Below are 14,727 nucleotides of genomic sequence, written 5' to 3'. Positions count from 1 at the left end.
TCAATGCTTTAGGCTGCTACACTCCGTGTCCTTTGTTTTTAGGTGACTGCTGATCAATACTGTAAATTATCATAGATCAAAGATGATTAAAGTATTCATGTTTCTGTCTCTTTGCTGCAGCTGCTCGATTACCTGTATTAATACTTACAGCTGTAGAGCAATAGCAGCTTTAGATAGAGTTGTTACTCTTTTCTTAACAATAATTCAGCAGTTGTATTTGTAGCAGTAATAGTGTCACAAAAAATGAAAGTGATTCTCCTGTTCACACCACTATAAAAATTCAGTGCAACTGTACATGTGTGAAATCCTGCCGTCTCATTGATAGCAGAGTATAAGTTAGGGATAATGTTCACATAGCCGGCCATTATTGCAAATTATTACATGCCGCTCTGGAATGCTGGGTTTTGATTGGCCTTGATTCCAAGGTTTTCCCTGTTAACAACAACTTGACAATGCTATAGTGCAGTCACACCCGGGTACTGCGAGTCATCTTTACTGGATTCAGTTTAATAATTACAAATACATTTAAAATATATATTCATAGCTTAATTAATTATTATTATTATTATTAAAACAAATGCATATTTGTCTTGTTGAATTACTTTGAACCAAACTGGGTTTTCATATCAGAACGTTTGCATTTCTTACTCATGAGCTAATAAAACCTATATCAAATCATTATTTCCTGTCCATATGAAGAGCTCAGACGCAAAACCTTGTGCTGCTGACATGTTTTCTCATAAATATGATTTTTTTATCAGATTCTTATTGGATTCTGCAACACACCGGTATTTCGAAATGACCTGAAGTGGGGATTAAGCAGATTTTAAGTATTTGATGTATCTTATTTTTGATGGCAGTGGCGTTTATAGGCTTTTGCATCTGAGCTCCTCATATATATGTAGCCTACTCACAGTCTAATAAGCGGGATAATGCACATCCAGCCGGTTGTTATTGCAAATAAATCACTCTGGGTTTATTTTGTGGCTGGATTACATTATTCTTTTTTACTGTATTGTATTTAATGCTCAAACCTGACATAGGAAAATAGTGTTACATTAGACATCTAATTGGTAGAGGCCAGTACCACGATTAGCTGTATGTTATTAACGTTATCAGACGTCGCCATTTGCGAATGACCAATCAGAATCAAGTATTCCCGAGAGACGTGAAAGGAAATTAAAACGGGACAAGATATTTTGAATAATCTCTAATAAGTGACACACCATGCATTTATATTTATTGTGTTGACTGATGCCCCCATTTCTTGCTGCAAAACATGATCATTTTACATTAACATTTACTATACTATTAAACAAACCCGAACTTCCCGAAGGAATGAACGTTAGGCCAATATTAAAGTAATGTTAATGTTTTTGCTCTCTATTGCCAAATTTTGACTGAACTACACAAACGTTAGGCTACACCAAACGTAAATATTTCATCTTAAGTAGCTAAATGTAGTCATATAGAATATTAAAGTGACTAACTTACGTAATACGCTTATTTTTTAAGTCGATTATCTCCTGCATTTCTCTTTAAGCATCGTATGAGCTCTTCACGACAGGCCGACCCACGGCACATACCCATGATATTCCCCACCTACTTACCCATCCATCCCTGTCCCGTCCAATCTCTCTCTCTCTCTCTCTCTCTCTCTCTCTCTCTCTCTCTCTCTCTCTCTCTCTCTCTCTGTCTCTCTCTCTCTCTCTCTCTCTGTCTCTCTCTCTCTCTCTCTCCATACATCAGTATGTGTTTAGAGCTGCACGGGCACTGGAGCCCGTGAGCAGAGACGCGGCTTGTTTAGTATTCCGCGCACAAGGCAAAGGAAGGAGAAGGGAGGGAGGGCAGAGAGTGAAATAGAGAGAAAAAAACGAGGCTGTGAAGACAAGCGAAAACACAGAAAGAGAGGAGAAAGAGAGGAGCGGAGAGACACCTCCTCTGTCCCTCTCGGTCTGCCCTTTGGCATCCGTCTGTCCCAGGTGCGGTATTTCAGTCTTTCTCTTTCTTTGGGCTTGCGGGGCGGATGTTACGGTTTTGCTCTTGTATCGCGTCGCATGAGAAAAAATAATATTGGATGAGTATGAGCTCGAGTGCATATGATGGAGACAGTCGTTCCGATCTGCATTGCTTTTAAAAATAAGGACTCACTACGGATTGTTGTAGATACGATATAGCCTATTTATTTGTATGTGTATCTAAGGAGGTTTGCATGTCTGTCCGGTATCGTCGCGCAAAACCCCGTCATTGTGGGATATTGTAGTTACCTCAATAATCCTAGTTTGCCTACTGCAAAATAATGCATGGATGTTATATTACCAGAGAATCGTGACATTTTCAGATGTGCACATATGTGTATGCTATGTATATGTATTTTCTGTAATTCTGCTCTTTACTATTTCTGCTCAACCTCTGCATATGCATGTGTAATGCAAGAGTAAAAAATCTGAATTATATATAACATGAAGCTGCTTCCCTTCTCTTCAACCCCTTATCGGTGTTTCTTCCCCCTCCAAACCCCACCCCTACCCACAGTCTTCAAAGGCAGGCTTACACTGGCTTCTATCAGGCACAGTACTGGAATTATGCAAATATTAATATATCCATATGGAACCATCACAGGAATCCTCTCTGTTCCTCACAGAGAGGCATGCATAGAAAGGCATTCGTAAAAGCCATATGAGGGGGCGATTAATTCCCCCCACAATGTGATGGAGCAGGTGATGACGTTGCCTGACTGTCGGGCTGCCGAGAGCTTCCCTCCACAATTTGTGTGGGAGCTGAAGCTAAAAGCTGGCGTACAGCATCACCAGTATCCCAGGGTTCCTCGCACAGAGTCGCCGGTTTTCTTTGGTGGTGCTTTCCTGTCATAATTTAAGGATGACTGAGGAGAACTAGAGATGAAGAGATAACTTGCAGAAAAGCTATTCATGTGCTATGTATACTTTTAAAGTATGTGCACCTGTAAAGGTTCGGATGTTTCTGAGGTTTTCAAATGTTGCATGACAAAGTCGGATCAGCGGTACTAAATAGATATTCATAAACAGTGTTGCCTCACTTTGTGAGCTACTTCGGCTTGTAGCTGTAATGGCGAAAGTATCATGTTCATTTTTTTACAGCCATATGTAATATCACCCCTCATTTTTTCCAGCAGTGAAGGTCTAGTTGTGTAAATGACAGCAGCTGTTGGCAGTGCAGTGCCGTGGACTGCCGTGGAGTCAGATATACAGTATTGTCCTGGTACATATACAGCATTTTGCCAGATATGAGCAAATCGAGGGAGATGACGCAGTAATGTAGATGAGTGTTTGACAAGTATGGTTTATGACTCTGCTGAAGGCATTTTTTTGCCTGGCTTCCTCTTCCACCACATGAGATAAGTGATTTGAGAGAATGGTACCAGATGACAAAGTAGAGGAAGGCTTGGAAAAGGAAAAGGGGCTGTGATGGTGGGACTTGTACATCAGTGTGCTAAAACAGTGCTGCTATCATTTATTCATTCATTCCCACTTTACAGAAAGTCTTAAAAACACACTTGGCTTTAAAGCAAAAGGGGAAAAAATTACTGTTATCTTCTGACAGGTTTTAAAAAAGGTACAGCCTTACAGAAACAAAAGCAGATTAAACTCGCGATGACATTGCAGATAAGACCACAGGCATTGAAGTAATACAGTGAGTCAGAAAGAAAAGTAAGCGTTAAAAATGAGAGAAAAGAAACCACAAAGTCTTCATTAAGGCATTGAATATCCTATTGGATATACTTAATGGATTTACATACCTTGTCAAAAGAAGTTTTCAAATTCCTAACCTCAGCAGAGAAGAATGGGATTAGCCATCATTTTCCTTTACAATTAGTCTAAACAAGAAGCGTGCAAACCGTGCAAGCTCTGTACTGTACATGTGAAATATTTGCTTTAAAGTCTGTTTTGCATACTTAAACATTATTACTATACAACAATTGAAACATATTTGATTATATTTGCTTATGAATATTTGAACACTACAGGTGAAACTAGATAGCAATCTAATAGGCTGTAGTACCCATGTGATCTCCTTAACAGTAACAAAAAACCGACTATAAAGGAATTTTATTGCAAGGTGTAAAGTTTTATTTGTGTGTATCCTCATTAAAACATACCATAATGTGCATGGTTTGTTTGTTTATGAATACATGAATATAGTTACTTTCTTTAGAATTGCAGCAAAATTTCAGGTGAAGAACAGACCACACTTTCAACTGTTTAAAGCTCTTTTGCAGACTTTCTAGCAACTTCAACCATTAGCCCGCAAACTGGTCAACCAATGTAAGTAGGGCAGCGCATGTTGCCTTTGGGACAAAACTAATTGCATCATTTTTCATTGGCTTGAATAATTTCACCTCGGGGCTCAGGACAAAACCTCAAAGCCATCTGCTCTCTGCTGTTAAAACTTCAGTGACCCAAGCCACTGCTGCTGATCTGTGATGTTGACAGACTCCTGAAAAATCTCTACTTAAGGCACCTGACAGTCATGTATTGAACACCAGGTGTGCTGTGTAAGAACAAACAGTCGGTGACATTTCCATTGTCAGTTGCAAATGCCTTGACGTTGGTGGTCAGTTGAAGGACTGAGAGTCTTTAGAACCTGTCGTATTATATGATGTGGTCATTTGACATTTCACTATTGCTTTGTTCGTGAGAGAATTGTTGGCTATTGACTACGCTGTCTGATTATATACATTGATTGAACACTGCTTACAAGTAAAATTTCTAAAAGTGTTAATTTCAACTAAAAATGTCCTTAGAGCATTTTAATGTCAGTGCTTGGTGTTTATTTGAGATTAAAAAATGGTGCTAAATAGCACTAAAAGCTTGTAATCATTGGGGACCCACTTTAAGTTAGGAATGCACCAATACCACATTTCTGTGCAGTTACCGATATAATTGTCGTGAAATCCTAGATGTACAGAGCGTACAAACTGCAATTTTGTTGACATTGTCACCCAATGCAAAATAATCACACAGTATCACTTCTGATGCGATTTTTCGCCTCTTTTGATTGGTAGGATTAGGATATAATCTGCCCTGAGCTTTTGCTGTTTTTAAACAATCTCCAGATCTGTAGTGAGAAAATTTATTTGATCTGCCTATACAGATTATAGGCCAATATATCAGTGCATTCATACTTTAAGTGCTATTTAGCACCTATGTAGAACCTAGCACGACTCTAGCATCACTTTGGTTCTACATAGCATCATGTGGTTCTAGGTGCTAGCATTTAAAGTGGTTTCCCTATGATTACGAGCCAGTGAACCACTTTTAGTGCTATTAAGCACCAATTTTTTTACAGTGTGCTTCTGTTCTGTTTAATTTAGGTCATTCAATGATACAACGTCTTTTTGCCTTGAAATAAACAGAATTGGAACCTTGTTATGTAACATGGAACGGTCACAAATTTAATTTTAGTTGTTGCTCCTAGACAACATGATTAAATGGAAAGCAAATTGAGACTTTTCTTTTTGTCTTATGCTTCTCAGACATTAATCCCTGAAATCTCTTCTGGGGCTTTTTAAATTATTTTTGTTGTACTGTCCACATTAATTTCATTGTGATCCTACAGTACTGTATGTGTGCAATTTTTCTGTTGGTTTCCAAGCAAAACTGGGAGAAACATTTGGGACACTTAAAGGGATAGTTCGGCCAAAAATGATATTAAACCCATGATTTACTCACCCCCAAGCTGTCCGAGTTGCATATCTCCATCGTTTTTCAGACAGACACATTTTCGGATATTTTAGAAAATGTTTTAGATCTTTCAGTTGATTAAATGTAATGTTACGGGGTCCACGACCTTCAAGTCCATAAAAAGTGCGTCCATCCTTCACAAGTTAAATCCAAACAGCTCCAGGATGATAAACAAAGGTCTTCTGAGGGTAATCCGCACGGTGTTGTTGTAGAAATATCCATATTTAAAACTTTATAAACGAAAATAACTACCTTCCAGTAGCACCGCCATCTTAGACTCCTCTGTATTCAGGAGAGAGTATTAGCATAGTGTACGCACTTTTCTTAGTGACGTATGACAAATTTGGAGTGTGGGGGCACAAAGCAGCAGCAGAGTAGCCTCCGTAGGCTGCGTAAGCTCTCATCCTGAATGCGGATGCGACTAAGATGGCGGCGCTACCGGAAGGTATTTATTTACGTTAATAAAGTTTTAAATATGGATATTTCTACAACAACACCGTGCGGATTACCCTCAGAAGACCTTTGTTTATCATCCTGGAGCCGTTTGGATTTAATTTGTGAAGGATGGACACACTTTTTTTGGACTTGAAGGTCGTGGACTATGTGTGGACCCCGTAACATTACATTTAATCAACTGAAAGATCTAAAACATTTTCTAAAATATCTGAAAATGTGTTTGTCTGAAAAACGATGGACATATGCAACTCGGACAGATTGGGGTGAGTAAATCATGGGTTTAATATCATTTTTGGCCGAACTATCCCTTTAACATTTACATTTACACATTTGGCAAAAGCATTTATCCAAAGCAACTTACAGATCATTCAATAATTGTTTTAATAGGGAATCAAACCCACAATCTTTTGCACTGCTAACACAACGCTTTTCCAACTGAGCTACAGGAACAATTAAGAGAAACATCTTTGATCCAACCCATTCTCATGACTTGCGTATAAATTGCATGCCTTTTGAAAAGTCGTGCAATACATATGCCAGTCCTTCCTGTTCACTTGAAGGGATAGTTCACCTTAAAATGAAAATTCTGTCATCATTTACTCATCCTAATGTTGTTCTAAACCTGTATGAATTTCTTTTTTCTGGTCAACACAAAAAAAGATATTTTGAGAAATTATGGTAAACATACAGCAGATAGTGAGCATGGACTTCCATAGTAGGAATAAAAAAAATTATGGAATTTAATTGGTACCCTAAACTGTGTGCTTACCATCATTTATCAAAATATTTTCTTCATCATTTATCACAATAGGTCCAAAATATTTTATGGAAGTCAATGGTCACAATGCTGTGTGTTTACCATCATTTCTCAAAATATATCTTTTTTTTGTGTTGATTAGAAAAACAGAAATGCATACAGGTTTAGAACAACATGAGGATGAGTAAATGATGACAGAATTTTAAGGTCAACTATCCATTTAATACCACTCATCTTTTCATGTCATTTTATGTATTGGTTTCTTAATTTTTTAAATTTTTAAACCATTGTCAATTAGGGTTATACGATTTCATTTAATGTATAGGTTTCTCCCTTTTTTTCTATTTTTTAACCATGGTCGTTCGGAGTTGCGGTTGGAATTAGGGTTTGGATGTAATTTAATGTAACAGAAATTTGTTCTAACCCCAACCCAAAGCGACAATGGTAAAAAAATAGAAAAATTGAGAAACCAATACATAAAATGATTGTGGTATTAAGTGAATGTGAAGGACTGGCATATGTGCACACAAAATTGGACTTTGGCGTATGTATTGCATGACTTTTCAAAAGGCGTGCTATTTATACACGTATTCATGAGAATGGGCTGTTTGATCAGACCTATGGAAATCAGATTTGATTAATGTCAATGAACATTGACCGTTCTCTTTGTTTGGGCCCAATTGCACATCCGTACAATCTTTTCATTTATGTTCTTTTCACTTCTAGTGTGTGTGTGATTGTACAGGGCTCACTAGTTTTGTGGCCTTTATGTGGCAATTCCATCTGGCTCGTGCGTGATTGGACCATGACCATGCAGGTTGCAGGGGTCTCTGGTGTGAACTATTGCTTTTCCTGGAAATATTGATTCAGACCTGGACAGCAGTCAATGGAATGTCTGAGATGGGTTTCATGTTCTGTTGTCCTGGATGTGTGTGTGTGTGTGTGTGTTTCATGTCTGTGTCACAAACGTACAGACTGTAATACCCTGTAGCTTCTCTTGTATCTTTATTACAGCATATGACTTGTAAATGTCCATCCTCCAGACATTTACACTAGCATCAGGAAGACACTGTTTTTGTCTGGATTCCAAGGCCACATGGTGCGCATGCGCCCATTACAGACCTCTTTCTCCTTAAGTCTATAGTTTATGCCTCTCTCTCTCTGTCTTTCTTTTTTTCAGCTCCTTCCCATTTATATTTTTTCATTACCTTCTCTTTCCCCACCATCCCCCACCTTCCCCACTCTCTAACTTCGCTCCGAATCGACCTGGCTTTTCTGGACAGCGGCACTGTAGTTTGGTGCCAGACGGCTATCTTTCAGATTGAGATATGCAGAGTTTTTAAGTCAAACTCGGGCAGATTTACGGACTGAGGAGAACATATGGGTTTTTTGGGTGTGTGAGTGTTTTTATGAGCTAATCTGAGGCTCATTTTTAAATGGACCGGATGGACAGATAAATGGACCTCAGTCTGTTTGTGTTTTCTTCAGACACCGGGGCAGACTGTTAGATTGCACTAATGCGCTGATGAGGCAGGAAGAGGAGAAGCCAACCAATGAGTATGGGTGAACATCTTGACCTTAGTCTTGGGCTGAATAACCTATAAATGTACTTTAGGCTTTGACTGATTGATGGAACCAAGCAGGTGAAATGGATGAGAAAGCAGCACCTGGCTGTAGAGAAACTGTCCACCTTACAATGAAAGACCAATGACATTTTACAGACCTAAAAAGCATGAAAGACCAGTCCATCAGAATGATCGATGGACGTTTCCGCTCAATAAGGAGGCATCCCATTGGAGAAAGAAACATAGATCTGATTTCTTGAGGGACTTCGCTGGCTAAGACAGAGAAAAACACTGTGATGAAAGGCGGAGATCGTTAAATCGATTGGAATTTCGATAGCTTTGACTACTTTCCGCTGTTTTAGCTGACGCAGGAGGGGCGGGATAGAAACACTTGGCTGACACACAGAGTGCAAAAGAGAATGGAAATTAAAGGTGGAGCTTTGACCTGGTTTTCGAGACAGAATGAGCACAGAACAAAGGAAGAATAGAAAAGAGATCTCAGAGATACAGACTCTCAAACTGACAAATTATACACGCACTGATCCTTAGATGAAAGTACAGCAACCTTGATATTTCAATGCTGTCTGCGTGATTCAGACTTATAGATTGTAGCATATTTATGTACATCTTTTTGCCTTTAAGGGAACAAATGACAATAAATGACAAATTGTTAATTGTACACAACCTGTAATTTAAAGGTGCAATGTGAGATCTGTGGACAGAAATGCTTTAAAATATACATAACTATATTATCAGTGCTCTACAAAATGAACTGTATTGTTTTATCTACATAAACCGCAGGTCCCCTTACATGGAAGTCGCCATTCTCATGTTTCTACAGTAGCCCTAAATGGACAAACTCTTCCATAAGCACTATTCGGATGGGATTAGTTTTCCAAACGACGTTTGAGTTTAACGTGTCCCCCACTACGTCTGTTATTTACACTTAATTTACACTATCACCCCCCCCAATATTTTTTGATATCATATAATATTCACATATTTCATATTTTTCAAAAATGACAAACATGGGCAAGTCTTATATCAAATGAAAGCTCTCACTCTCAGGAATAAGGCTACAGCATTATTTTTGTTCTAATATCAACAAATATCCAACAATCATCGAATGAATAATAAGGTAAAAAATGGTCTTTTGTACACATAGGTGAAACTTGAGTGTGAGCTGCCTCAGATTTCACATATTGCCACAAATGATACATCATCTTTTATTTTAGGTCCTACTCTAAACAATGAGTCCATTCACAGCATTTTCTTTGATTGTTTGCATAATTAATCCCTAGCTTTTTATTATATGTGCAAAACAAAAAATTAATATTTTTATGAAAAGTATTTCCGCACCCTTCAGTAAAATAAGAATAACTTTTGAATGCGACATGATAAAGAGTTCATTCTTTTTTTGGGTGTTTACTGTCTGCTGCTGCTAACAACCAGAACTGTCTGCAGTCTGCTAGAGCACACAGAACCAGAGTTATACACTATCAAAGACAGTGTTTACAACATAAAAAATAAAATTTGGTGTTTCATCATATGAAAAACAACATAAATAACAATATTTGTCACAAACAGCAGCTTTTTATGTAACTTCAAAGGGTTTTCTTTAAAATGATATAAAGAAATTGCATTTATTCCACTGTATGTGGTTATGGTAGCACTTCAAATGTTTTTTGGCAGAAATTGTACACCATAAGCGTATTATTCCTCCCATCAGTTGGAGTAAAATAACTTTTGCATAGATTATGATAGAGAAAAAATTCCTTTTTCCTCTGTAAACTGACAATAGCTGGAATCAAATAAAACTGTCTGCAGGAACCTGAGATACCCAGGGCCAGAGTTATATACTTTCAAATAAAAACTTTAGAAAAAAACATCAAAAAGCGCCTATTTATTTTTGTGTTTATTAGAGGACTGATATCACATACAACCATGTTTAGCACTTTCAACAGTGTTTTATGTAATTTCAAAGGGTTTCCTGTAAAATGATACCAAACTTTTGTATGTGCACCTCTGCATGTGGGTATGGGAAGCTTTTGAAATTGGGTAGGCCAAATCCAGGCGAAAATCCCCAAAATAGCTTCAGGGTGGAAGAAGTTTTAAAGTGCTTGAATCCATTTGATGCAAGAAGTTTTCTGAAAAAAAATCCATATTATTCCCTGTGTAGTGTAGGATAATATCATAAAAATTGTAGAACGTGCTAAACTGTTCGCTTTAAATGCTTATATCTTCTGTATGCAAATACCAAAATGTTTTTTTTGCATAGTTGTGTTTGACACATGAAAACGTCTCGGGTTACGTTTGGAACTGTTGTTCCCTGAGAAGGGAACGAGGCGCTGCGTCTCCCTTGCCATACTTCCTGCGTCCCTGTAACACAACCTTTGCCAATATTACAGATAGCGATATACTTTCTGGCTTCCGCATAACCTTTTCTTTGTCGTTAAGCCTCACCATTGGTTGAAGTTGATATACACATTCAGACATACTTACTCCTGGAAGCGTCCCCAAAGTGTCACCACAGTGACTGAGAGCAAGTTCCCGCAAAGGGAACTGTAACAATGTGTCTTAAAAGGTAACTCGATGTAACCTTGCTCTCCCTTGAAATGTGTCCTCACATTTAGTCCTGGAATGTGAGGTATTGGATCTGGAAAGTCCTTGAAAGGTCCTTGAATTTGAAGTTAACTAAGGTGTGGGAACCCTGTCTTCAGCTCATTTTGATTTAATTATTTTATTTCACCGAATGGAAAAAACATCCATATCTGAATGAATGGGACTCAGGAAGTACAATAAACTCGCGTTAGTAAGACCTTACGGCAGATCACGTTGGCCAAAACACGAAAAGATATGCGTTTTCAAAAGATATTGCAGGCGAACACAGACATTTGCATCCAGACAGGATTACGTTTCTCAGAGGACCTCTGAGTTCGGCGAAAAACAGTAGGTAAATTGCTCTGGAATTCTTACGGAGGTCGTCAGAGAAAAACACAGACATGGCCGATTCGGACGGGATTAAAAACACAGATGAACTCTGAGAAGCACTATTTTTTCAGAGGTCCCCCTGTAAAACTAATCCCGTCCAAAAATAGGGCATATAGATTGCATTTTGTTGTTACTACGTTGTCCCAGACGATGACATGTTTGTCCTGTGGGCTGCTATCGTAGCTTCACTATGCGTTTCGAAAGGGAGGGGTGAGCTGTGGACTGAGTCTTTGGTTGCAATTCACAGTCTAACTGCCAGATGCTGTTAAAAGTCCCACATTGCATCTTTAAAAATAATGTTTGGCCAAACCAGTACTACTTTTTGAACACATGCCGCATCAAATAAAAAGGTACATATATAAACGCTTATTTTTTCTTGACAACCCCGTTATAGTTTATAATATTGTGTTCCACTGAAAAAAGGGGCTCAGTGGTTTGAAACGCATGTAATGAGAGAACTGTCAGTTGTTTTTTTAATGAAAAAAGTATTGGTAGCAGTATTTCTTATTATAGATATGACCTTTTCATGTAATCCCTTAATGAAAAGGTTTGCATTACAAATGTGGGAAATGAATTACACGAAGTGCTTTAGTGTTGATTAGAGTTCTTGTTAAAATAGCTAAATGGTTTTATCCCTAACATTGAAGATCATCAGATTTCAGAACCCTATCTATATATATCATGCAACTCATAAGTTAAACATGTTATGTGGTTGACCACATTCTTGTTCTTAAGATGCACTGTAGCAGGAGAGATGTTTGTCTTTGGTATAAAACATTTATCCAGCATGAACAGTTCTTCTCTGCATGCCATCGAGCTCTGCAAGCCCAGCGGGTTGCCTTTATAATTTAACCATAATTTTACAGCAGCTTTTAATGATGTGTGTGGATCATTCTCTCTTCCTCTCTATTTCTCTTTCTTTCAGGCGGTTTCAAAGCTCCCGTAGAACATTCCAGAAATACAGCTGTGTGGACCACAATCAACATTACAGTTTAAATGAAAAACGAGGGAGGACAGTGTGTTCCAACACAACACATTGGAAACAAAAGGTCTCGAACGCTGCCCGATGCTGCTTTAAGGACTTAGCCTGCAAATACTCTCTTTTTCTCTCGACTGATCGTTTAACCGAGAGTAATAGCCCAGAAATCTAGGCTATGCTTTCTGAACAACAGACCTTAATATAGTACCACTATTTATTCAATGAGGAAAATTCCATTTATATGAATTGATTTGGTCTTGACCCGCTGTACTATGACAAGGACTCAGGGATGTCAGTGTCATTTTTCATAAAAGGTATGTGCAATACCACAACTCCTCTATCTTTTATTTTATGAACATATGCTAATCTTTCCTTCCCTCTTTCTTTCTTTCTTTCTTTCTTTCTTTTTTTCACCCGCTCTTGTTGTTTGTTTCCCAGGAGCCTATGTTATTATTGAGACGAGTGATTGTGACTCACTTACCAGTGGGTTTCGAAGCCATTAAAGGTTTCAATTAACGGTCATAAAGAGACCTTGACGACTCCTCGTTGGAACTTTGTCCTTCAGAATCACAAACAAGGCCTCCTGTCCTATTGGATTCTTACGGTAGAAACTGGCCATACACCCCCTTTCCACTCAAGCGCCGTCCAATTGGTGTGGGCGGTGAGGGCTGCGCCACGATTGGTTGAGTGCAGGGTGGGTGTGCGATGCGGATTGGAGGATGTCGGGGGACTGGGAAGACGACCTTTGTAAGAAGGCGTTGGTGCTGGTGGAGGAGCTGTGCTTCCGATCTGGAGGCTTCAGCCAGAGTGCGAGCTGCCAAGAGTTCAGCTACATGATGAGAGGACCCAATAGACAGATGAACACAGGTGAGGTCACAGTACATAGATTTAAAGAGACAGTTCACCCAAAAAGACAAATTTGGTCATTATTGACCTACTCATATGTCAATATAAACTCAACTTTAATAAAAATTTGAATTTTTGTGGAATATCTCACACTCTTAAAAGTAAAGGTTCTCTGCAGTGATGCAACAGAACCATTTTTGGTTCTCCAATGGTCTATCTCGTCTTTCTTACCATAATAATAGTCTGTGGAATGGTTTTGGGGATGTTCAAGGTTCTTTATTGAACCATACACCCTGACAAACCATTTTTGAAAGCTTTTTTGTAAGAGTATATGCAGTGTTTAGCACCATAAGGTTACCATCAGACAATTTGTCTGTATGACCTGTGCGATACATTCAAAGTGTTTTGAAGACATACAATAACTTTGTGTTAAAGCCTATTCTGAACTAAATTTATGTTTAATGTCCAAATCTTTACCAAAATATTGGAATACATGTAACAAAAAAAAATCAATAGTCCTTCTGGAGGTTTTCTTCATCAGCTTATGCACTGAACTGTGAGACCCGCAAAGACCATCAGGGATGTTCACTGGTAATTGCTGCTCGTTGCTAGTCATGTAATTGCGCCTGGCCATTTATTTGTATTCAGATCAGGCCCACCTCAGGTGTTATGGCTGGTTGCTCCATTCACAGTGAGACTGTCCTGTTTACAGATTTTGCCATTATTGTTTCAATTCCCAAGTGGGCAATGATTGAAATGGAATTGAAACTTTTATTCTATTTAATATGAAATGGCACACACATTCATACAAAATAGCTCAAAGTTTCTTGTTTAAAAGAGGGGGAAAAGTAGCGCTATCTGAGCTTTATTTTCACAGGTCTAGAAATGCTAAATTCACTCAAATGGATGCCAGGGTGAAAAATCAATTTTTCTAAATTTAATCATGATAATAGTTACTTGGGAGTGTTCGAATAAACTACAAATGCAGAGTAATTTTAACACTATCTTTTAAAGACTTAGGGCTAGATTTACTAAACGGGGAAAATTAGTGTGAGAGCGCAATTCCAAAAAAAAAAAACGATGGGAGTGGAAATATCTGCGTGTTGTTTACTAAAAAAGCGCAAATGAAATAACGCAGGCGCAACAGCTGATTTCCATAATGACCAACGCAATCTACTAAGAGCAGCACAAATTAGTTCAAGGTCGCAAATGCAGATCTAATCTTGAGTTCAGCACCACGGACAGCGCAGCGGAAAATTCGGTGGGTGAAATCCCAGCTAATGAAGCCATAGGACACCGAAAAAAAATGGAGTACAAAAAATGAAGGTTTACAAGAAGGTTTGAAACGTCTGGTATTGTGTGACTTCGCATAGTGACTCCTATTTTATTTACTTCAGCAAAAATGTTTTT

The 14,727-nt window shown here is 38.4% G+C and overlaps 1 protein-coding gene across 1 annotated transcript in view; it reads left to right on the top strand.

Moving 5' to 3' along the window:
* The first annotated feature begins 1,760 nt into the window (after window positions 1-1,760).
* syt3 (synaptotagmin III) overlaps window positions 1,761-14,727 on the top strand; it is a 45,792-nt gene continuing 32,825 nt past the window's right edge. Inside the window, exons 1-3 of the mRNA XM_065278277.1 lie at window positions 1,761-1,982; window positions 12,418-12,785; window positions 12,910-13,338. Coding sequence (XP_065134349.1) covers window positions 13,191-13,338 — 148 coding nt within the window. The 5' untranslated portion in view covers window positions 1,761-1,982; window positions 12,418-12,785; window positions 12,910-13,190. The remainder of the gene's footprint in view (window positions 1,983-12,417; window positions 12,786-12,909; window positions 13,339-14,727) is intronic.

Source organism: Paramisgurnus dabryanus, chromosome 3 (genome assembly GCF_030506205.2).
Source record: "Paramisgurnus dabryanus chromosome 3, PD_genome_1.1, whole genome shotgun sequence".
NCBI classification, from domain to species: domain Eukaryota; kingdom Metazoa; phylum Chordata; class Actinopteri; order Cypriniformes; family Cobitidae; genus Paramisgurnus; species Paramisgurnus dabryanus.
This window is presented reverse-complemented; position numbering and strand designations above follow the sequence as displayed.